At 41.7% G+C, this 23,522-nt stretch overlaps 1 protein-coding gene across 11 annotated transcripts in view; it reads left to right on the forward strand.

Annotated features, from left to right (window-relative positions):
* The window catches only part of RBMS1 (RNA binding motif single stranded interacting protein 1), a 132,866-nt gene that overhangs the window by 35,358 nt on the left and 73,986 nt on the right, over positions 1–23,522 (forward strand). For 6 of the 11 annotated variants that reach the window (XM_082691403.1, XM_082691404.1, XM_082691409.1 and 3 more), the window contains one exon: positions 5,635–5,807. In XM_082691403.1, coding sequence (XP_082547529.1) covers positions 5,635–5,807 — 173 coding nt within the window. Of the gene's footprint in view, positions 1–5,631; positions 5,808–23,522 lie in introns of all 11 variants that reach the window. The other 5 variants (XM_082691402.1, XM_082691405.1, XM_082691410.1 and 2 more) reach the window with 1 other exon arrangement.

Raw genomic sequence — 23,522 nt, forward strand, 5'->3', positions numbered from 1 at the left:
TCAGATGTCTAAAAGAAAACAAAGAAAATATCCTAACTCCAGTGAAACTGGCCCATTTGGATGCTCCCCCTCTCTGTTCGATAATTCCCTGAAATTGTTAAAGTCCTTTTACATCTTGAAAGCATTAGGGAGAGGAACCAGTGTGTGGAATAAGTGTGGTATGTAGTATCTTTACGTAGTACTCAGTTCATGTTAGGTTTGATAATGTAATATTTTCTGGTGAAAGATGACAAATAGAGTGGTTATTTTCTGAACAAATAGAGTGGTTATTTTGCTTCTGGGTTAAGGAAATAGTTGATGTGTTAAACCTCTCTGTTCTTTGGGGCAGGGGTGGTATGGTGTGTGTGTGTGTGGGTGTGTGGGTGTGTGTGTACGTGGGTACACATGTACATACACACGCCTGACATGGGGCAAGATGGAGATGGAGATTATGGATTTTGGATCATAACCTTCTTAAACTGTAAGGTTGATAGCCTTAAAGAAGACTTGAGGGTGATTAAAAGGCAGATTCTAGGTTTGCCTTCAAAATGTTTTGGAGTCCCCAGGGACATTGGTGACTAATGGGGAAAGGAGGAGAGCTGCAGCTCTAAGACTGGTTGGAGCCCAGTTCTTGTAGCCTATTAGTAGGAGGGAGGAAATGAGACCATAGAATTTATAACGTCAGATTTCATTTTTATTCTTTGTCTTTGCTGAAAAGAAATCTACAACAATGCATGATTACTAATATATTTTAGTTCACCAGTGCTTAGTTTTGCCTTTTTTGTGAACAGCCTTAAGACTTGTATTTATGTACAAGAGTCTACTTAGTGTGGTGTCGGAGTGGGAGTGATGTGACGGAGAGGGGAATAGGTCTGCTGTGTGTGTAGTTGCCGCGTGCATGTTGTTGATCATCCTGTCTGAGTGTAGGAGGCCAGTGGATTGAGGCCTCAGGGCCGTCCACACAGGAAGTTCTCCCTGATTGCTGACAAGCACACTTCCTGCTGGTGCCCACACCCACTCATGCAGGGGGTGCAGAGAGGGTCTGCAAGTATGGCCATTCCATTCATTCGCCACCAGCCTTGTTTTTCTATCAATTTCTATCACTTGTGTGCACATTAAGCCCAGGTACTGTTAATGTGAAAGCAATTAGCTTGTTTGCCCTGCCTGTGGATAGAGAGCTTGATGGGTAGCTTGCTTACCTGGTCTGAAGTGGTGAAATTAGGCCAGAGAAGGCTGAGGTGGGATGGGTCTTGTGGGATGGGTCAGCACTCACGTGGGGTCAGCCAACCACCAAGGTCCTTAATTAGGTTGAATTGGTGTAAATGAGCTACATACTTCATCCAAGGGGATAAGGGATGGGAAAGGGGTCCTTTTCAAACTCCAGGGAAGCTTTAGGGATTTTGAGAGGGGAGATACAAAAAGACAACAAGTGATGAAAATGGAGTTTGGTGAAATATCTTCTGCTGGTAAGCTTTTTTTTTTTTTTTTTTTTAATTTTTTTAAAGTTTACCCTTTGTGCTCTTGAGTACATAGCTACAAAGTGTTACTGTTTTGAATTGGTCAGTGCTGTGAAGTTGGAGTTAAAGCCTTGTCAGTGTTTACATTTCAGTTGCATTTTAATCTGGGAATAAGAGTTTAAGTCTGCACTGGTTAAATCTAGCTGTTCTTAAATGCTGATTGACTCTGGGGCACCTGGATGGCTCAGTGGGTTAAAGCCTCTGCCTTCGGCTCAGGTCATGGTCTCAGGATCCTGGGATCCAGCTCCGCATCAGGCTCTCTACTCAGCAGGGAGCCTGCTTCCTCATCTCTGCCTGCTTGTGATCTCTGTTTGTCAAATAAATAAATAGGATCTTAAAAAAAAAAAAAAAGTTTACAATGCTGACTCTGGTGTTCAGCTGTAATGTGCTGTTGCTTTCAAAATTTTTTTTGCCTCAAAATTCTTTTTTTAGTAAAAATATAAGGTAGAATTTCAAACTAACCCTTTAAAAGCTAACTTTGTTAAACAAACACACACACACAAGCTGACTGTGTGCTCTTTAAATTAACTCAAGGGCACCTTTGTCTTTCTAAAAAAAAAAAAAAAATATATATATATATATATATATGCACACACACACATATATGTGTATATATATATAGTTACCAATGGTATTAAGTGTCCCATTTCAGAGAAATCGAATTTAATACTAAGATTGTGGGAAGGATGAGCACAGCTAAATAATACAAATAACACATTTAGGACATGGACAGTTCAGGCATACGATGTGGAGTGCTGACTGAGGGCTCTGTCTTTGGTGTCCAACAGACCTGGGTTTGATTCCAGCTCTAGCCTCTTGAATGTGTGACCGTGGCATATTACTGAGCCTCTGTTGAGATTCAGTTTCTTCCTCTGCAGAATGGGAAAACAATGATCTATCTACCTTATTGGATTAGGAAGGATAACACACGTAACACACTTAGCCCGGTGGCATATAGTAAACATGGAGTATATGGCAGTAATAATACTCAAATCATTGTGATTATCATTCATCCATTCCGAACATGTAGAAATAAGCAGCTTAATTATGTTTGAATTTTCTTCTTTAAACACGTGTTCATTCTTTTATTAGGAATTAAATTGTTTATTTCAATGAGTTTTACAAACCTAGTCTTTGATCTAAAATTTTCTACAGCAGAAAATAGTCAACCTAGAGTAAGCTGTCTTTAGCAAGTTCTGAGAAATAGTTGATGCTTGGATAACATTTTAATTTGAACTTACTCTGTATAGAATTCAGCAGAGGCCAGTCTTCCTCCTCAGGGCACATTCAGCGCCCCCTCCCCATTTCCCACCTGGGATTAGAACGTTGGGAGACTTTTTTCCACCTTAGGGCAGAATAGAGGGGAAGCAGGGAAAGGCTGTATATGCCCCACACCTACTTCCCAGAGTGAGAAAATATTACTGTAATAAATATAGAGGCCTGTCAAAGATATATTAAATCAGCTATGTAAATTCTGCAATGTAAATCATGGTTCTGCTTTTGCCAAAAGTAAATACATAAATAAAAACCTACTCCTTTCATGTCCAAATAATCTCTCAATAAATCATACCCCCAAATGTTTCTTTTAATCCTACAAGTCCACACCTGGCATCCACTTTTTACCCCAGAGAAGAGGTTAGAGAGCTGGGAAAACTTGGAATGCAGTCTTGAAACCATCTGATGGTTCATTTGCTTCACATTGTTGGTCTAATGCTACTTAGAGGAGGGAATGGAGAGGGTCCCTGGCTTCTTTTAGGCTTCTCCAGGGCTTATCCCTGGAGGTGACCCTGTTCCATCCCCCAACAGCTGCACTGAACATATGGGGTCCTACTTTGAGGAACTGTGGTTTGTAGCAAAGACTGGTTCTCTGACATTAATCAAAGATTTATTTAAGAAAAAATTCAGCCTTACCTAGATAGAAGTTCTTTGTGTAAATCAAAGGCTTGGGATGGGGGGACAGATATGTGTGTTACTTTCCAGCACCTCTGTTCTAAGCTGAAGTGACAAATGGGATGCCTGGCTTAATTGCAAGGAGCAGCTAGCACAGTTGGTATTCAGTGATTCTGGAGAAGGAACACAGGCCTTTGTGTGGTATGGCTGGGGGATCTGAGGGGCTACCTGTGGCGGAGGAAGGAACAATGCTTACTCTTCCTTTTCCCTCTAGAAAGCAGAATCTTTATCCCCTAGAGAAAAACTGGCAATGAGACCAAAGGATATGAGTTCAACAGCTTATTAAGGGCATAACTCAAATAGATTTGATAGGATATGATCTCGGCTAAGTTTTTTCTTGGATTAAGCAATATGGTTATTCCCAGTTCAGTTCAGTCTTCATTTATACATTGATTATTGTTAACCCTTCTTGCTACTCTCCTTCTAAGAGAGAATCACTTGAGATAAAGTGATGTTTGGACTCAGTAAGCTTAGCAAGGACCGTGGGCGGTGAGAAGAAAAAAGTACGTAGTAGGGGCACCCCTGTGGCTCAGTCGGTTGAGCGTTCCGCTCTTGGGTCTCAGCTTAGGTCTTGATCTCACGGTTATGAGTTCAAGCCGTACCCTGGGCCCTTCAGAGGATCTGTATTTCTATTCTGTGGTAGAGATTATATGGCCTGTGATCGGTGCTACATTAAATAAAAAATACATAGTACAGAAAAGAAGTAATGGTCACGCGTGTAGATTACTGAGGATCCCAGTATAGTGGGGGATCCTGTGGAGCTGGGATGGTCGTGGCAGAACCTGGGTGCAGAGTCAGGTCTCCACAGTGAGTCGCTGAGCTTGCTGGTGAGGTGGGCAGGGTTACATTTATTGTAAAGGGTCTTCTGCTTTTTGAACTTTCCAAAGTAGAATTGAACTGTGCTTAAATGTGTCTAAGAGTTTTGTTTGTGGTTGTTAAACTCAAGCTGTTAGGCTTGCAAAAAAATTTTTTAATGTTAAGGGAAAAATTTTATATTCTCATATTTTCAAACTGTTACTTAATATAAGTGAAGTCCTTGGGTTAGTGTATGTATTATTTAAATGCGAGGTGAAAAAGATTTCTCTCCCGGTATGAAACTGCTGAGCGTTTGCTTTGATAGCAGTTGAGGGTGTGCTCACTTCCATCTCAGAACGAACCATTTAACTTCCTCAAAAGTCATGTGTGTGGCGAAGGGCACGGACTGTGGTTTCTTTCGATCGGTTAACAGGGAATTATCTGGTGTGAGTACAGTTTCAGACATTCTTCCTAGGTGGCTGCCGACGGTGAAACCACATGGAGCCCTAGGTTCAAGCTTTAGAAAAGTTACGTTTCTTGCTGGAAGGCCCGGGAAGCTCTCCAACTCCCACACCATTCTCACAGGGGTTAAATTTCACAAGGTTGGCCAGCGCAAAAGGCAGCATGCCTGGGAATCTTATCCAGATGTCTCAATGGAGCCATGGGCCAGACTTAGAACGAGGTGAAGTCTGCCTTATTTGAGCATTGTGATGGAACTCCAACTTCGTTACACTCGAAGAATAATCTTCTTTCCTTCCCCAAGAGTCTCAATAAAATTATCAGCAACTTTCAATCAAAGGTTATTCAGAATTTGAAAACCTTTTCAGAAGTCTAGTGATTTCTAAATGACTGTATCGTAAAATGATATTATCACCTAACTTCATGCAAGTTAATTTTGAGTCTCAGTAGATACGTTCCTTAAAAGGTGTGAGTACGTTAATCTCACATAAATTAGCCCGATTTAAGGTTGCACGGAGAGAATACTTTACTGAATAAAATCCCATTATTAATTGCATGTTGAAGGAGAGGGCTTTTTCTGTAGAATGAGCAAGTCTTTTTTTTTTTTTTAAGATTTTATTTATTTGACAGAGTGACAACGAGAGAGGGAATACAAGCAGGTCGAGTGGGAGGGGGGAAGCAGGCTTCCCGCCGAGCGGGGAGGCCCACACGGGGCTCCATCCGGGGACTCCGGGATCATGGCCTGAGCTGAAGAAAGTCACTCAACCGACTGAGCCACCCAGGCGCCCTTTAAGGTGTAAATGAAAATGTGTCTATGAAAGTCGCTGAGGGGGATCTGTGTTTCTGTTCTGTGGTAGAGGTCATAGGGCCTGTGAATGGCGCCACGCTTCTTGCAGCTGGTGTTCTAATGCTCCCCGTCTTTGTCTCTCAGCAGTCTCTGGTCCCAGCCCACCCCATGGCCCCTCCCAGCCCCAGCACCACCAGCAGTAATAACAACAGCAGCAGCAGTAGCAACTCAGGATGGGACCAGCTGAGCAAAACGAACCTCTATATCCGAGGGCTGCCTCCCAACACCACAGACCAGGACCTGGTGAAGCTGTGTCAGCCGTAAGTAGCTACTCTCCTTGGTTGTTTTCAGCCAACAGATAGTTCTTTTATCCTTTATCGTAGTCTAAAGGATTATCAGTTGCCGTACAACAGGCAGTTAGTGCACGTGTGAACTCTCATTGCCAACAGGATGAGAATGACGGTTCCATGTTTTCAGTCCTCGGACCCAGCATTAGTTAGCATCAACAGAATGCTTGTATGACAAAATAAATATGGGAACATCTTCTTGGCAGAATTTGGCTGTATTGGCATAGAAGAGGTAAAACGAGAATTTTTGCAGAACTTAATGGCTGGATCCTTTTTAGGGCTACTCATTTTTTTTTCTGCGGTCGTGCCTCTGGGGGCCAGTCTGTCCCATAATAAGAGAAACTTTGGCTGTTACCATTTGTCTGAAAGGTAGTTACCATCCGACTATATCTCAGACGTGTGTAAGCCTCTTAATGTTAGCCGGGAAGTAATATTGTGTCTTCACTAGCGCCTACAGCTTTGTGGTCTGGTTTGTTAACCCCCACTCTTGGGGAATTCTAATTTCCAAAATTACTCTTTCTTTTCTCATCACCACCCTCTCCACCCTCTCTTGAGTCTTGTGAAGAAGTGTGTGCATGTGCGTAAGGTTCCAAAGTAAATATGCATTATATGCTAATGTTGAAAAACGGCATATAAATATGTTACTTGGCAAATGACGTTAACTCACCAAGTAAGAAAGCACTAATGTAAATCAAGGCGCCAGAAGCACTAACTGTACACGGACCATTGTGTAAAGATTAATCACTCTGAGCCCTAAAGGCCTCCACATCTAACAACAGCTTTTATGCATCCAAAGACAATAATGGCCCCTACAAAAAAAAAAAAAAAAAGTTTTACATAACCGTGGGAGAAGATGTCCACTCAAGAATGTTTCCTAGTCCCTGAAAAATATTCCCCTTTGCCAACATCTGATGAATGGCATCTTCTTTCTGTTGTCCTGGGTAAAAATACAGATTTGTTACTTATATTTTAGGAAAAAGAATGTTTGAGAACTTGGGCAGTATTTCCAAATTGGAACTGAAAGGAACATCTGGCCTTCCATAAGGAGGTGGCGGTGGTTTTCCTTTGTTTTGTTTGTAGAGGGAAGGGTGGGGTGGTGGGTGGTGTTCTTTAGGGTCCGGAGAGTTCTTCTAAGGCCACTGCTCTTAGCACTCTCCCTGTGCCTTTCCTGGGTTCCCCTTTTGATCAGCCTTCTCAGACTTTTTTTTTTTTAAGATTTTGTAATTTATTTATTTGACAGATGGAAATCACAAGTAGGCAGATTAGCAGGCAGAGAGAGAGGAGGAAGCAGGCTCCCCGCTTAGCAGAGAGACTGATGCGGGGCTCAATCCCAGGACTCTGGGATCATGACCTGAGCCGAAGGCAGAGCCACTGAGCCACCCAGGCGCCCCAGCCTTCTCAGACTTTGACCAAAGCCCTTTGCCGTCAGGCAGTCGGGTGCTAGGGACTACAGCCGAAAGCAAGTCTAGCCCTCGGGGTTTGTCACGCATGGCCAGAGGCAGAGGGAACTGGGCCCGCTGTGCCCTGCTCTCTTGCAGCTGTTCAAGACCACAAATAGGCCTTCTGCTATCTTGTCTGCTGCTGGTCTTGACTGGCGTCTTCTTATGCCTTTGCAGCATAATTACAGGTAGATAGAGCGCCATAAAGTCTAAGGAGCTAAAAATAAAACCGTAGGACACACAAGAGTGAAACTAACCCTCAAGTTCTTGAGGTATAAGAGAAAGGAGAGAGGATTTCAAAAGGCAGAGAGTCCCTCAGCTGGTTTTGAAGCATGTAGGTGAGTTTTAACATCAAGGAGAACAGAGTTCAGTAACCATAAAATAATAAGAGTAATGCCATGTTCCAGGTAAAGTAAATGTGAACTTGAAAAGTGAAACCGATAACTTTTATTATTGAGTAAAATCATATTCCAAAGGAAATCGAAGAGCATTTCATCACTTTTCCTAGAAAATTTACCCCATTTTTGGTTCTCGGTCTCTTGAACGTATGTGGATTATCTTAATATGTTTCAGTCTGTTTGCTGTTATCAATAACAGTGATAAACATTTGGCATCATCACTTTCCTAGTGTCGGCAAAACCCCAGGTTTGATACTCAGTTCCAAAGGTGGTGTTCCTGATCTGCGTTATGTAGAGGGGGGACCACAGCCATAACTGTTGAAAGCTTCATTCCATTTATCACAGAGCCTCTAATAAGTACCAATTTTGACTTGCTGGAATTTTGTGTCTTAGAATATAGAGAGAGGGAGAGAAAAAAGGACATTCCTGTTCTGGGCTTAATTGTTTCCAATAAAGACTACTAGTTGGTGATATGTACGTGACTCATCCTATGGGAAAAGTGACTCATCCTACAGCCTAAAAAACCCAGTGGACATAATTAGAGATTTTTTAGAAAAGTCTGTATCAAAACTTCTCAGAAAAGATAGGTGTAAATTCAGAAATCTAAAAAAGAAAAAAAATGTTTTCGAATTACAAATTTAGCGCTGTAATTTCAAATCGACCCAGTGGGATGAATGGCGGGAGGAGCAACAATGGAAACAGATAACTTGGCCACCCACCCCCCTGGGGGGGTCTTGGTTATTTCAGAGGCTTGTCCAAAAGAAAGATGAGAAAAGATTCCTGAGAATGTTTGTAGTAGTGACCTAGTTCCATACAAACAGTGCATGAGTCTAAGGCAAGAATGATAAAAGGGTTGTGAAAACTGGAGAGGAAAGCAGAAAATATTTTTAAAAAGCTATGTTTGGAGTTGAATATTCACATGCTGTGTTAGAAGAAATGGCGGTGAGTGAGAAAGCATCCTCAGCCCAAGTCAGGTAGAGACTCCTGACCGTGGAAGTACAGATCACCGTGGTTAAGGTCACAGGACAAGGCTCCGGCTGGAGGGACCAGTTGCGTTCCTGGGTAGCCACAGAGGCGAGGCTGGTCAAGAACCAGGTGGAGATGGGATAGTGGCTGCAGTGGTAAGCTGATAGGGGTTGAAAGTAGATGCATTCTCTAGGAGGATTTCATGAGAAAAGTGGACCAGCTCTGGGAAACTTCTGAACTGTGGTGGATGTGTGTAGGAAATGAGGTTGGAGCCTCATGACTGTTGGAGGCTGCTGCAACTTGGCTTCTGTTTCTGAGGAGTTTCCTGCTCAGAAAGTCCATCAGCACAGCTACCAGCAAGTTTAGGGAATGGAATGATCTGGGTAACAAGAAGTATTGATCTGTTACCCCAGGACCTCAGACAGTCTGAATTCTCTCCCTTCTCTAATATCCAGCCACACAGATGACTTTGCTTGACTTTGGTACCATTTTATTTCTCTCTTTCAATCTTCTCAGGTGAATTTGCTGGACAGATGAGCCGAGCGCTCTTGTTGCTGCCACTTCCTTTGTCACCTTAACCCTTGGCATTTTGCCTTCAGGTTCTCACCTGAAACTGCGCTGGCATCTTCTATCCATCTTACCTTATTTGGTCCTTTACGTTGTTGATAATGTTTCTGACGTGTTATGCGGAAGTGGGACGTACAGCAGTCTTTTCTCTGGCTCTTTCCTACTCTTACCCATTCTCCTCAACTCTTTGCTCTTTGGATTCCAGTTCTGGGCTCCTTCTTCTATAGCCTCATTTTCCTGTAAGACTCTTCTCTACTGTCCCCATTTTCTAGACATTTCCCAGTCTCCTTTTATCACCTCAAATTCAACACTGCTGTCTTCCTCTCCAGACGATGGTGTTTCTAAATTTAACTCTCTCCTCACCTTAAAGCTTTGGAGCAGTGGTTGAGTATTTCCTGTCACCCTCTTAGTCCCCAGGTCCTGCAGATTCTGTGGCCTTTCTTCTTCCTTCTCACTGCCAGAAGAATTGAATGTTTTCTCCCTTCATCCCCACATTGTGACAAGTGAGAACAATTTGCTCCCACAGCTGCCTCACCCAGGCACCTCCCCATACCCCTCTTGATTCTTCAAGGCCAGTGCAAAGGCCAAACTCATCCTGCGTCCTCCATGCTTGGACCACACTAAATTCTCCTAGTTTCCTTTTCTGTGTCACCGCCTCACAATCAGCATCTTATTTTCATACAGTTCTGCTCTCCAGGTGCTTGTTCCACTGTCCCGCAGTGTGTCTCTGATGGTATATAATGCTAGCTGTGCATCATCTTTTTTGTTTTAAGGCTATTTCTTTAAGTGAACTTTGCAGCCATTGTGGGACTTGAACTCATGACGCTGAGATCCAGAGTCCCATGCTTTACCGACTGAGCCAGCCAGGCACCCCCATGTTTTGTTTTCATAGATTTCTTACCTACTTTATGAGATCACGATGGTCAGCATGGTAAATGTTTGGCACCCTAGACTTACCAACCACAGTGGTAGGTAAGGCTCCTTGCCTCCTAATTCTTAGGAGCCTGTGAAATGGGTCAAAGAAGGTTTAAATCATGAAGTTGTGATTCGGATTAAATCAAGTTATTTGAGGAATGGAGCTAGTCTGCTGCCTAGAACACAGTCGTCATTGAACAAATATTAGTCTCCTTTGTGCCCGTGTCTTTGCTTCTCAAAACCCTAACGACTACAGTAAACTTAAATTATATGTAATACTACATTTAAAACTATGGGAATGGGGGGACAAGATTCTGATTCTGAAAGCTGGGAAAGCCAGGGAAGTGGGTTATGTTAACATAGCTACATAACTGTCCACTGTCTTCTTGAGGCTTTTTTCTTGCACTTGGAAAAGACTGGTTTCAGCTTCATGATTGATTTTTTTTTTTTTTGTCATAATAATGAGTATAGCATGTAAATTTTCCATTGTGTCCAAATTGTCCTTTCTGAAGATTTAAAAGCAATATTTGGATGTAAGGTTTGGTTCATCGTTTTTCCTGGTTTGCAGTAGGAGCAGATATGTGTCTCTGTTGGCTGTGGCAAAGTAGCTTAGAGGTTACTATGGTATTGAAATCTCACGCAAAAGTCTAGATGAATCAGTGTATCAACAACTTATTTTGAAGCAGAGAGAGTCTACTGATATTAAAACAAAAGAAGGTTGGGGCGCCTGGGTGGCTCAGTGGGCTAAGCCGCTGCCTTCGGCTCAGGTCATGATCTCAGGGTCCTGGGATCGAGTCCCGCATCGGGCTCTCTGCTCAGCAGGGAGCCTGCTTCCCTCTCTCTCTCTCTGCCTGCCTCTCCGACTACTTGTGATTTCTCTCTGTCAAATAAATAAATAAAATCTTTAAAAAAAAAAAAAAAAAGAAGGTATTTCTGCTCCTCTTACCTTCTATATCCTTTCTCTCATTCCCAAACCAATTTTGGTCAACCATTTTTTGTTCTTTCATTCAATAGATACCTAATTCATTTCAAAGTGCAATAAAACATGATTTCAGTGTAAATGTGAAATTAAATCTAGCTTACAGTATTTTAACCTGTTACTAATTAAAAGGAAATGTTTTTTGAATGTCATTCATTTCCATGGTTGTAATACCCAATACATTTCATTTCCTGTCCTTTGTTTTCTGTTTTCTGCAAGTCTGCCTTATTCTTTTGAATATAATACAACTCTTAAAAAAAGGCAAAACAGAAAAACAATATGGTCAGCAGAGGTAGACTTAAACAATCAAACCTAATGAAGACAGAATAAAGTAAATGTTTTAATCAGTGCAGTGTTCTGTGAGAAGTCAGAGGAAGACTTTGTTAACCTTGACGCCAAGGCACTGGGGTCGCTCTCAGTAGGAGAGGGCGTCTCGACTTTGAAGGGCTGGAACGATTTCTCACAGGGTGAAAATAATAGTGTCCTCCAGGCCTCAGAAAGTGCCCACGTGGCAGGACAGTGCCTGGCTGTTTAAGAAAGCGCACCGAACCATTCTTGGTAGATAGTTGTCGTTGAGCAGTTATTAGTTAGCAAGGCTTCTGGTGACCAGGGTGAAGAATGTGGTTATGGGGCAAAGTGGGGCTGGAGGTAGAGGTTGGGGGCATAGCATTAGCACCTTGCATAATAAGCTGAAATGTTTGGATTTTTTTCTTCAGTTGCAGAGGAGTTAGCGCTTATAGTGGAAGAGAAGTATAATCCGATGTTTGTTTATTTTTCTTTCTCTCTCAGAATGATAATTCTACCCAAAGTAGGAAGGTAGGGTTGGAGGAGATTCTCATAGGTGAGAGCAGATGGAGCCCTGAGCTAGGACAGGGATAGGAAGTAGGAAGAGGAGAAGGTGCTGGGGCTGCACGAGGGTGTCTTGGAGATAGAACGTCGGGACTTGAGCATGATTAAAAATGACTGTAAGGTTTTAGCTCTAAATAAAGGGAAAACTTGAGTTGCATTAACTCAGAGAGAAAGCACCGGAAAAGAAATTAGGGCAACTATCAGGAAAATGGACAATTTGAAATAATTATATTCTTTCTCTGTATATCTTTATTTATCTCTCTAACTCGAAAAGTTCTTTTAGAAATCTATTTGCCGAAAGTTGTTTTTCCTCAGGTGCCGGGGTGGATCAGCTGATTAAGTGATTGCCTTTGGCGCTCAGGTCATGATCTGGGAGTCCCAGGATCGAGTCCTGTATCAGGCTCCCCACTCAGTGGGGAGTCTGCTTCTACTCTGACCCTCCCCTCTCTTGTGCTCTCTTATCTTCTCTCTCAAATAAATAATAGTAATATAAAAAATAAAATCTTAAAAGTTGTTTTTCCTCTACAAATGAAATAAAATGATCATCCCTATAATCCAAAATGATTAGACTCTTTCAGTAAGATGAAAGGTTCTAGTAAGATGAATATTAAAAACGTTTACTCAATTATGAGGTTACCTTCAGTGTTTACTCTGAAAGTAACAGTGAGCCTGCTCGATCCAATATCCTGAAATCCCAGGTAAATAGGAAATCTTCTACAGTTTATGGAAATTATAACATGAGAAGGATAAAAGTTCAAAACAGCGATCCTGTGGTGAAGAAATATAATTCCACCCAAGAGAGAACTGGTTCTCACTTCCATATTGAAGAGAAATGATAGAGCTAGGTGATCCAAGGTCATTCAGGTATTTCCAGATGACTCAGTCCCAGAAGTCTGAACATACCCTGAGATATTACATTTTTTAAGAAAAGAAACACACACACACTCTCTATCTCCCTCTCTCTCCATGAATTCTGTACTATGTATTCAGATAGCTATACAGACATGAAAGACACAAACCAAAGGCTTTATTGCCTACATGAGGCATCATCCCAAAGTCAGGACTATGAGTTTTACTCACCTGACGCTCTTGGTGTAGGGTTAAATTAGAAGCTGATACAAGGAAGTGATCTCTCCTTAAGTTATAATTCACTCTTCAAGTGTTGTTTTCCAGGCAAATTGTAGTCGTCTCTTACTGATGGTGTTGGTGGTTGATTGTGTTTTATTTTACTCACACACACACCAAATAATGAAAGACCAACAAACCATTTTTTTCTTTGACTATTGACTATCTCAGACCATCGACTATCTCAGATAATTGAGCCGTGGACATGTTGAGCTCTGTTGTATTCCAAACCCATCTGAATTTTTAGGTTTTTTAAAAATTGTATTTTATAAGACTACTGAAAACTGTATCTAGCAAATTTTCATATCTTAGATTCCTTTTAAAGTCAGGGAAAGAGAAAGTTAAGTCGACAAACACAGAGTGCAGAAAGATAGTCGTTTTCTCATTAAGTGTATCTCTTAAAAAATGGTACTTTTCGGGGTATCTGGGTGGCTCAGTGGGTTAAAGCCTCTGCCTTCTGCTCAGGTCATGATCCCAGGGTCCTGGGATGGAGCCCCGCATTGGGCTCTCTGCTCAGCGGGGAGCCTGCTTCCTCCTCTCTCTCTCTCTGCCTGCCTCTCCACCTACTTGTGATCTCTGCCTGTCAAATAAATAAATAAAATCTTAAAAAAAAAAATGGTACTTTTCTTTATTGACTGATGTACTTAAAAAAAAAATCAGGGCGCCTCAGTGGCTCAGTAGGTAAAGGCCTCTGCCTTCAGCTCAGGTCATGATCCCAGGGTTCTGGGATCAAGCTCTGCATCAGGATCTCTGCTCAGCAGGGAGCCTGCTTCCTCCTCTCTCTCTCTCTCTGCCTGCTTCTCTGCCTGCTTGTGATCTTTGTCTGTCAAATAAATAAATAAAATCTTAAAAAAAAAAAATCTTTCCAAAAAGTGAAATTGAGTTATAATGAGTTTTGTAGAGTTAATCATGGAAAATGCGTGCCACTTTTGTTTTTATTACTATTCTATAGCTTCTTGCCCATGTACAGATATCATTTATCTTATGAATAACAGGATTTCTTTTAATAAGGTTTTAAATGTTTTTGTTCTATAAAGCAGCTAATTTTTAGCTTCTTGAGAGTTTTTTCTTGATCTAGAAGATTCTTAAAATACTAATACAAATAGTTTCTGGGACTTGGTTTTTTTCCTGTTATTGCTAGTGTAGTAGGATGTCACATAATAGATAACTCACTGAGGGTTTAGGCAAAGGAACTTGGGCATTTTGGTGAAAAGTGTGTTCTAAGATGTGAAGTTTTCAGACTTTGTCTCTTCCGTTTAAAAAGGCAGCCCATTGGTGAGTGCTGATTCACAGACCTGTACCCCTGGGGATAAAAACACATGTTTCTAAAAAATAAAAAATTAAAAAAAAAAAAAAATAAAAAGGCAGCCCAATCTTCTGGGTAACAAATATTGTATTACTAATTGTAATTAAGTCTCTCTTAATGGACAACATTCCAGTAAGGTTCTATACTCAAAGAGCAAAACATAATGTATTGGAGACTAAGCCAGAATTCATATTTGTGATTTTTTCTGAAAACAAGTCAAAACAGATTTGTGATTTTAAGACCAACAGTCTATTTAACTTCATCTTTTTCTTACTCATTCATCTCTTGACTGTGCCATAAAGAACCATTTTCTTGTTCATGTTGTTGCATTTCCATTCATGGTAAGAAAGAACTCTGGCCTGTACGGTAGATCTTTAACATGCCAAGACTAAAGACTTTGGAAATCCCAGAATTTCACAAAAGTAATTTTAGCATTAAAAAAAAAAAAAAGGCCACACAAATACCTCCTTTCCAGTAGAGAACCATCTCTTTCTTAGACCTTTCTCAGCTCTTCCTTCACTTTGATCATCTGAACTACCAGTTGGTTTTTATTAAGTGGTGGACAGTTTTCAAAAATTAACACAATACTTAATCCCTCCTTGAGAGTTACTGCTATACAATTAGAACAAAAACCTTCTTGAAATACGAACTGTAGGTGATGGGCTACATGACTCAGTCTAATATATGCTGCAGCCAAATTAAAACTAATTATAGTTAAGAGATTTCCAGTGTCTTTGTCATAAGGACATGAAACTGCAGATATTAACTGTTGCCAATATTTGATATTTTGGCAGAAAATTTCAGTGATGTCTGCTGTCTGATTTATCCTCTGTGTAAAATTGGCTGGTAAGCATGCATATTTAGAGCTTTAACCCATCCTCCTTATTGTCAGTTGGCATTTTTCTTTAGGATTCCTTTTTGTTATTCTTGTCTGTGATTAGAGCCATTTTCCCCTGTCTCGCCCAAATACCGCACAAGCTTTTGGCACACCAGTGTTCATACTAGCCTTAGCAGGATCTCATTGGAGGCCAGCACCGAAGGTAATGGCCATACCCACAAGAATTTTTAAAAGAGCAACCACTCTTTCTCTCTGTGAGCAGTTGGAATTTACTTTATGTTCATTCCATTTTCCTTAATAGGAACCTTAGATTTCTGTAGCAATAGGCTGGGGCTATTTAACCATTATATGAAAGTGAAGGTAGTGTCATCAGGAATAAAAGCCTTTAAAATCTTGATTTGGCCTTTGTGCTTGGTTAGACTTAGAATTTCTTTATTGGGTGATCAGTACCTTAGAAATTTGCAGTCTCTTTCTTCACCTTTCCTCATCTTCATTTCAAAGTGAATGCATGTGAGAGAAAAAGACCTGTATAATGTGTAAATACCCATGTAATGCCAGCAGCCAATCTTTGTCACATGCTTACTGTGTGCCAATATCTCTGTCAATTTATTATTTAATTCCACGAACAACTTTCTGATCCATGGTATTGTCCTTATTTTAAAGATGAAGTGGAGAGAAGGTTCTTTCTCGATGACTCAGGAAAATACAGCTGATAATGGTGGGGCTGGGACTTGTACTCAGACGGTCTGACTCCAGAGACCATCCCCTGAGCCCCTGTGTGTTCTCCCTCCTAAGTACACCCCACATGCCAGCTCATCACCTCCATCCTCCCCTCACCAGCATCCATGCTCCTCTGTTGACCACAAGATACAAGAAGACTCATTTCTCCAGAACCCTGGAAGAAACACACAGCTGTGATAGTCACGGTAAGATTTTGTTAGGAAAATCAGCTTTCCTTAAGTGCACTTAAATAGCCAATAGGATCAAATTTCAAAGTAAAGGCAGAAGGACAGAGGAGGAACTCGTTTTTCTCTCGACATCTAACCAAGTAATCTGTTTCTATGTAGCTGGCTCTACGAAACTCAACTCCTGGTTAGCTGAAGCATGTGCAGCTCCCCAAGATCACACAGCACATGGAGGGGACCTAACGTGGCATCTGCTTGGTGCCTGGAGTTAGTGCCTCTATGGAAAGAAACATTTTTTCAGGAATCAGTGTCTGACTAAATCAGACAACACTACTTTAGAAAATAATGGACTTGAGAGCATTATAGTTTGCTATTAGCATAAATAAGGCCAAGCCCCTTTTGAGGAGAAATTGAACAGAGTTGAGTGGGGAAATCCCATTCTTTATTAAGTACCTTGCCTTTGATCTGGCTAGATGTTGCCTCAGACACATTTCTGGCCCCCAGGGAGGTACTTGTCTTACATAGAAAATAAACATCACACATCACATAGGCCAGATTGTGATGGGGCATAGGAGAGTGCAGAAGATGCTACAGAAGTTACAAAATGGGGAGTAATTGCATGTGATTGGGGAGCATCAGGAAAAGCTTACCCTTTGACTAAGTCTTCAGAATGGGATGAGTAGCTCCCTGTAAAGCCAGGACTAGCCTGGCCACCTGCCGTTTTCACTAAGACCAAACCATGAGGGATTTTAATGCCAGAGGAAAGCTTGTACTACACTGGGAGTAGGACAGTAGATGATGCTTACTGCCTTGGGGTTTGCCCTTGATGGAATGGGAAGAAGGGAGTGGGTCCAACGACGAAGATGATTCAGAGATGAGTGTAAGACTTTGAGTCTAGGAAACCAGGAATTTGATACCATTACGGATGAAGGGGATCAGGAGGAAGAGCTTATTTTTCTTGTTGCCTGGAAATTCTCATCCACTCAGGAAACTTTTCAAATTGAGTACCTATTTGTTTTATGAGTTGGTGTGCTTATTAAATGGAAAGAGTGCATCAGTTCCAGACTAGGGAATCTTCAGTGTAGGAGAGAGACTAGTGATTACCCATGTTTATTCATCAGTGGAATCGTGTATATTAGAAACTTGCAGTCAGTACAGTCCTCATGGTCAACAGTAATATCTATATATTCTTCCAACATGTAATTATCTTCTTAAATTTTTATAGTCCAGTATTTGGGGCTTAAAACTTTTTAAAGGTTGCTTTTTGTTTGATAAAGTGCTTTGCAACTCCCTTGATAGGATCATGTGGTTTCATATTGGGAGACTTTTAAGAAGAGGTTTTGTACCAGAGATGTGGGACGGAGTGGGAGGAGAGGACGATGAGTTTCCCTAAATGGGGATCTAGAATTAGTGAGGAAGTACACTGATAACACGGACAAACCTGACCAAGTTCATGGCTTTACCCGGGGACACGGGCTCGCTCTTCTGGCTGTGCCCTTGCTGACTTGGCTGTCCCAGGTTTAAGCTTGTCCACATTGTCTGTGGGGGCAGGGTCACTTGTCTTCTTTATTTTTCTCTTTGTCCCATGGCTTTTTCCTGCCTCCTGCCTCCTGCCTCTGCTAAGTGTCAAATGTCAAGAGGGAACCTTTATGAAAAACCAGCCTTTTTTGAATATCCACGCTTTACATGCATAGTTTGAGAGTTTCAGCTTTGCGAAGGCCAGTGTCTTATAGCATCAGGCGTTTTTCTTTATCGATGAAACAAAGACGCAGTCATTTGTGATCCTAGAAAAAATTAGGCTGCCAGCCCGTTTGGACTGGAGCACAGACCCTTTCCAGGTTTTTTCCAAAATGTTGCATTGTCACCCTTAAATCTAAGCCACAAATTATGAAAATATTATTGTTATTGCCCCTTTATAGGCATAGCTTTTGCTCCAGTACTTAATCTACATAAATGGCCCTGTGTAGTCGTTTTACTTAGCCGGCTAGAGAACATTTCATTTCTTCAATTTTTCCTCCTATCCCTTTATTCATTATCTTTTTTGTTTGATACCATGCAATTAGCTGATAAAAAGCCATTTAATTTTGACTCAGAGTTTTGAGACAAAAGAATTTGAGCATTTGTTTAATTAAAAAGTTTATTGCCTTTTTTTTCCTCTCTCCAGTCTGAATCACAGAATTTTACATCTCTTCTAGTCAAATGGCTGTTGACGAGAAGTGCTCACCAGAATTAAAAATTGCATGGCGGTCTGGGCCCTTCAGTTTCTGAGTCAGAAGATTCGGAGAGCCAGCTATGGAGAGTGGCAGGTGTTGACATAGAGTTGTACTAATGAGCACAGTCCTTAGAGCCTTTCATCTGGCTCTGCCACTTCCCGAGGCAAATTTCTCAACCTCTCTGTGCTGTAGCTTCCTCACCTGTAGGATCAAGGTACTAAGAGTACCTACAAGACGAGGTTCTAGTGGGGGGACTAAAGGGCTAATGGGAGTAGAGTGCTCACCACACTTCCTGGTACGTATTAATGTTACTGCTACCATTGTGCATTGTGTAAGCCTCCCAGAAGTTTCTGGGTTCCATCCCAGTTAAGAGGTTCTGATTCAGTCCCTTCATATTAAAATTGATAAAACTCAGAGAAGGCTCAGAGAGGATTAAATGACCTTCTTTGAGTCAAAATTAGGAGGTGGCAGTCCTAGGAATAAATCCCATTGTCTCTGGCAACACCCCTCCCCCACCCCACCTTGATTTGCCTCTTTCACAGTAATCATAAACTCTGCCCTTCCTTACTCAGGAGTAGGAAATATCTGTACTTCAGTTTCCTGCCAAAGAACGTAACTTTAACCTCTCCACTGCCACCTCTGGTCAAAAGCTGTTGGAAGAAATTAGGTTTATGAAAAATGGCCTGAAGGATCTGTAGTTCTTTTTTTCATCACCGAGCTTCCCAGCCTTGTCATGGCAACACAGAAAAGAGGAATGTTTATATTCGATGAGATTAGTATTAGATTAGATTCGTATGTCCACCCGTGGTGAGGCTGCTCAGTGTTGGAATGAGAGCCCCCCCCAACCCCTCCAGTGTCCAGCAGTTCCTGGGTCCATATCCCCACATCCATGATAGAGCTACCCCAGCAGGGCGGTGTAGGCACTGTTTTAGAAGGAAAGCCCTTAGCAAAATGAAATCATTAACGGAATCTTTAACATAATAAAAATGTTTCAAATGAATGATTATTTTTGTTTTTGGGGGGTTTTTTAGTATGTATTTTATACATACAAAGAGCATTTTAAAACTAACCAGGGAGACATCTTCTGCGTGGTGCATTCTGTTAAGCTGCTGGCTCTTGGTTTCAGCTCAGGGCCTGATCTCTCTCAGTACCTTCCTGAAGTAATCAGATCCAGAAGCTAGGGAGAACCAGGAATGTTTTGTTTTGATGTTGGATCTCAATTAATGCAGCTGTTCGAATGCCTCATGATAGATACTGAAGTCTGACCAGGAGCACCTAACCCTTCCAGTCACTACCAGTCTTCATGAAGTCATGCTATCATGAGTCACCATGGTAGGCAGCTTATTGTCGTACCAGCCGGCTATAGGATCGCGGTTGAGGGTGGATGCCAACTCGTTGTACCTGCTCCTGTCATTTGTTTGAGCGTGATGCGTGTGTAGGTCGTTTGTACAGTTTTATAGGAATGGGCATGTGCAAACTTGAATCTCCAAAATGCCGACGCAGAGTTCTAACTTTCCTAATCAGTGACTCGTTTTTAAGAAGTTGAAATGTACACAGAGAGATGGCAGAGGACACATTTGCCCGGCGTCGGCATTTGAAGTGACTTAATGGGAAGGTTTGTCAGTGTGTTAATGTTGTGCTGAAGGTTTGCTTACATTTCCTGTTGGTATTTTATTTCAAGACTAAGAAATAAAATTCAAACAGGAAATGGTGGAACTCCTAAGGCATCTCTTCAAGAACCTAACTTGGTAACTGCTGTCCTGGGGAGTGTGGATTTTATCCCTGGATACAGCAGAGTTCTCAAGGAACAGAGTATGGGAACTGCATAGCTGTTTGACCTTGTGGAATCCCCTCCACCCTCGCACCGGGGAATCTTGGGCCCCAGGTGGTCAACTGACATATTGTACCTTGGGGGTGGCTCTTAGGGAGACCCCCAATGAGGAAGTTCCTTCTAGCCTTCAAGCTGGGCCAGATGAACTTCCCCTAAGCTCTGGGCTTGCTTTTGTTCTACTGAACATTCAGTTTCATAATTTCCTTCTTAATTTTGACAACTAGGAAGTTGTGAGCCAAATTTGCATCCCCTGTTGGCAGTTGGCAGGAGCTCCCTTTCTAATTCGCCTCTCTTTGTAACGCTCTACTCCTGGGTTTATTTTTCCCTTCACCTTGAACTCTCCATATCCATTTCTGTCTTGGGGTGTTGGTATATATTTTTTGCCAGCAGTCTCAAACTTTTTTGGAAAGAGGCAGAAATAAATGCTTCCCATGCTCTGTCTTCGACTACCCCTTTTAAAATCACAGCAGGTGGAACGTTGCTTGGTCCACTTTTGTCAGTTTGTAAGGCAATCCTTCTTATCAAAGTGACCTGCTGGAGGTTGCTGGTATTTTAAAATATCTAATGGCATTTCCATTGTAAAGGAAAATCTGCTCTCTTCTCTTCATGCCCCTCTGAAGACACAAGTGAATGCACAACTGTTCCTCGCCTGTCATTAAGAAAAATCGGCAAATACACAAAATCATGATTTCCAGCAACTCTTAGCTTGATTGACGTCTTTTGTAAAAGGAAGTTGTTTATTTTTTTAATGTGCTTTCCTGATACTCGTTCTCACTTGGAATTGACTTGAATCAATTGCCTTGAATTCATTGTCCCTCTTTTTAATGTCTGAAGACTGAAAACGTTCAGTAAGTTGCCTAGATATGTGTTTTAGCTGTAGGAGTTTATTTCATTTGCTTTTTAGTGGCTTTATAAATCACAATTTAAAATATTTGGTTCTAGCTTCTCAACCTCCTGTGGGCTATGCATCTGTTTCATTCTCTATCTACTATGAGTGACTGATAAGTTTCCAGATTTGAGCTTGAAGGAACATTCTTCTGGAAGTAGGTCACCGTAGTAGAGTTTCTGTGCGTTTCCTCTCCGACTGCCTTCTGCTTTCCTTTCTGTTTGGCTGTCTGTTCTCACAGGACCAGCCTTTCCTGAGCTTGTGCAGACAGTTACACTATAGAGCAGTGTCCTCTCCAGTGTGTCCAATGCTCACAGATGTCCAGGAGGAAAAATGTTAATAACACATTGAAGAGAAACGAGGAGGTGACACTTTAGAAATGATCTCAGATGGCAGCAAACCAGGCAGCCCTCCTTCTCCCCTCGTATCGTTGTTAACTTCTACACCTCCCCAGCAGCAAGGTCTTAGGAGTGTTGCTGTCCCACGGACACAGTTGCTAGCATGTGTCACAATCTGAGCCTGTCCTTTCATGTTGTGGGCCAACATGAGCCATAAAGATAAACATCTTTGGGTGTGTGCCTAACATCTGTGTACCCTGATGCTGCCTTCATCTGCACAAAATGTACAGGTCGGCCCTGTCTCCAAAGACAGGTAAACTCACATGCCCTCGCTCATTGACCCCAAACGGTTTTAGTTTACATGTCTACAAAATCCTATATCATCTGCTGCTGCTCCCCCGCATTTTTCTGACCTTGTCTCCCCTCACTCTCTACTTCTTCACTCCAGCTGTGGAGGACTCCTGAGGATTTCTCCAGCCCACCAGGCCTGCTTTGGCTTCCAGCTCTGTGTCGCTTTTTCCTCCCCTCCCTGCTTTGCTCCTCCCCAGTCCTCCTGCCTCACTCCCTCCCCTCTTTCAAGAGTTTGTTCACATGTCACCTTCTCAGCAAGCCGACCTTGGCTACCTTTTTAAAAACTGCAATCTATGGCCACTTGACCTTGACATTGTTAATTTCAATCCCCCTTTTTCCCTTGTGTTATTTAATTGTCATAATACTGCCCTCTAACATACTGTGTGATTGGCTTATTTTTGCTTTTATTTATTTTAAGCAAATATCCATAAATGTATGAATAAGATGCTTCTTTATGTGGCACAAAGGCCAGAATAGGAGTGCAGAGCTCTAACTGGAGAAGCATTCTTTCCTTGATAGCCGAACCTGGGACCTGTTTCTGAGGCGCATATGTCACACATAACACGCGATATACATAAACACTCACTGACGTGAGCAGCTAATCCGTCAGTGAAAGTAGAGTACTCTGCGCCAGAAAAGCCCATAGTGAAAATGAAGGCTTTAGAATTTGCCACAGGGACAAAGTTTGTTTTCCCCCAGGATATGTATTTTATTCTCTCTTACCCTGTTTTTCTTATCTATTTATTATTATCTTATTATGTGTATTTCTGTAACATACCAGATAGTTTTTGTAATAAGGCAGGCTACAAATTAATAAATCTAAAAAGAAATGGTAAATAAATCACCAACCACTGTAAGCCTCCAAGTCGTCATTGGTAACATCAGCAAATTGAACTGAGATAAGGAACAAACAAGTAAGTGGCAACGAACCACCTCATTTCCTCTTTCCTGTCAGAATTGCTAATAAATTGATGAGAACATTCATTCCTGCTAGGCCTGGCTGGGCTTCAGAGTCCTTCCCTACACAACATAACCGTCAGAGTTGGCGTGTGAAATGAAGGCTATTTAAAACCCTTGGCGCGTTCCTTTCAGCCCTGTGGTGTAAAAGAGGGAGAATTATAGGGTTCCTTTTTGTCTTATTGGGGACCTAGAACTTTGCTTGCTTCCATGTTTTTTGATACTTAATATCTCTGCCTAAAAATGCATTAACAAGCCAGGGATTTGTATCTCTCAAGTAATCAGTAACTGGGCTGTCTTCCGTTTAGTCAAGAAATAGGTTAATTTATCCGATTTTCTGACCGTGTGGAGTTTTACCTTACATGTTTTAAATGAATTGTCAATTTTCAAAAAATAGAATGCAAGGAAATACATATTTCTGTCATAATTCAGGTTACAGTTAACCCTTGCGTTTCAGAGTCATCATCAGGGCCGATTATCATCGAACCATGCTCGAGCTGAAGAGCTGCTTACGATGGATTTCTTGCCAATCAGGTGCTTGATCTCCAGGTCATACGCTGTGTTTGATCAGCCCTGGTGACAGTCATTAGAGAGGCTCTTCGGGCGCAGCCACTGATGACGAGTGGGGCACTTGAAACAATTGACCTTTGTCAATAAGCCATTTCCTTCCTGCCTCACTTTCCCTTTGTCTTGTCTTCCTTGCCATTGATTTTTACCTTTATTTTATCCGATAGGTTATGCCTTTTTATGACCCACGTTACGTCCTTTCTATAGCAGGAGAGGTCGTCCATACATGCACAGATATGCAAACATGTGTACGTACAC

Source organism: Mustela nivalis, assembly GCF_964662115.1.
Source record: "Mustela nivalis genome assembly, chromosome: 11".
Classification (NCBI taxonomy): Eukaryota; Metazoa; Chordata; class Mammalia; order Carnivora; family Mustelidae; genus Mustela; species Mustela nivalis.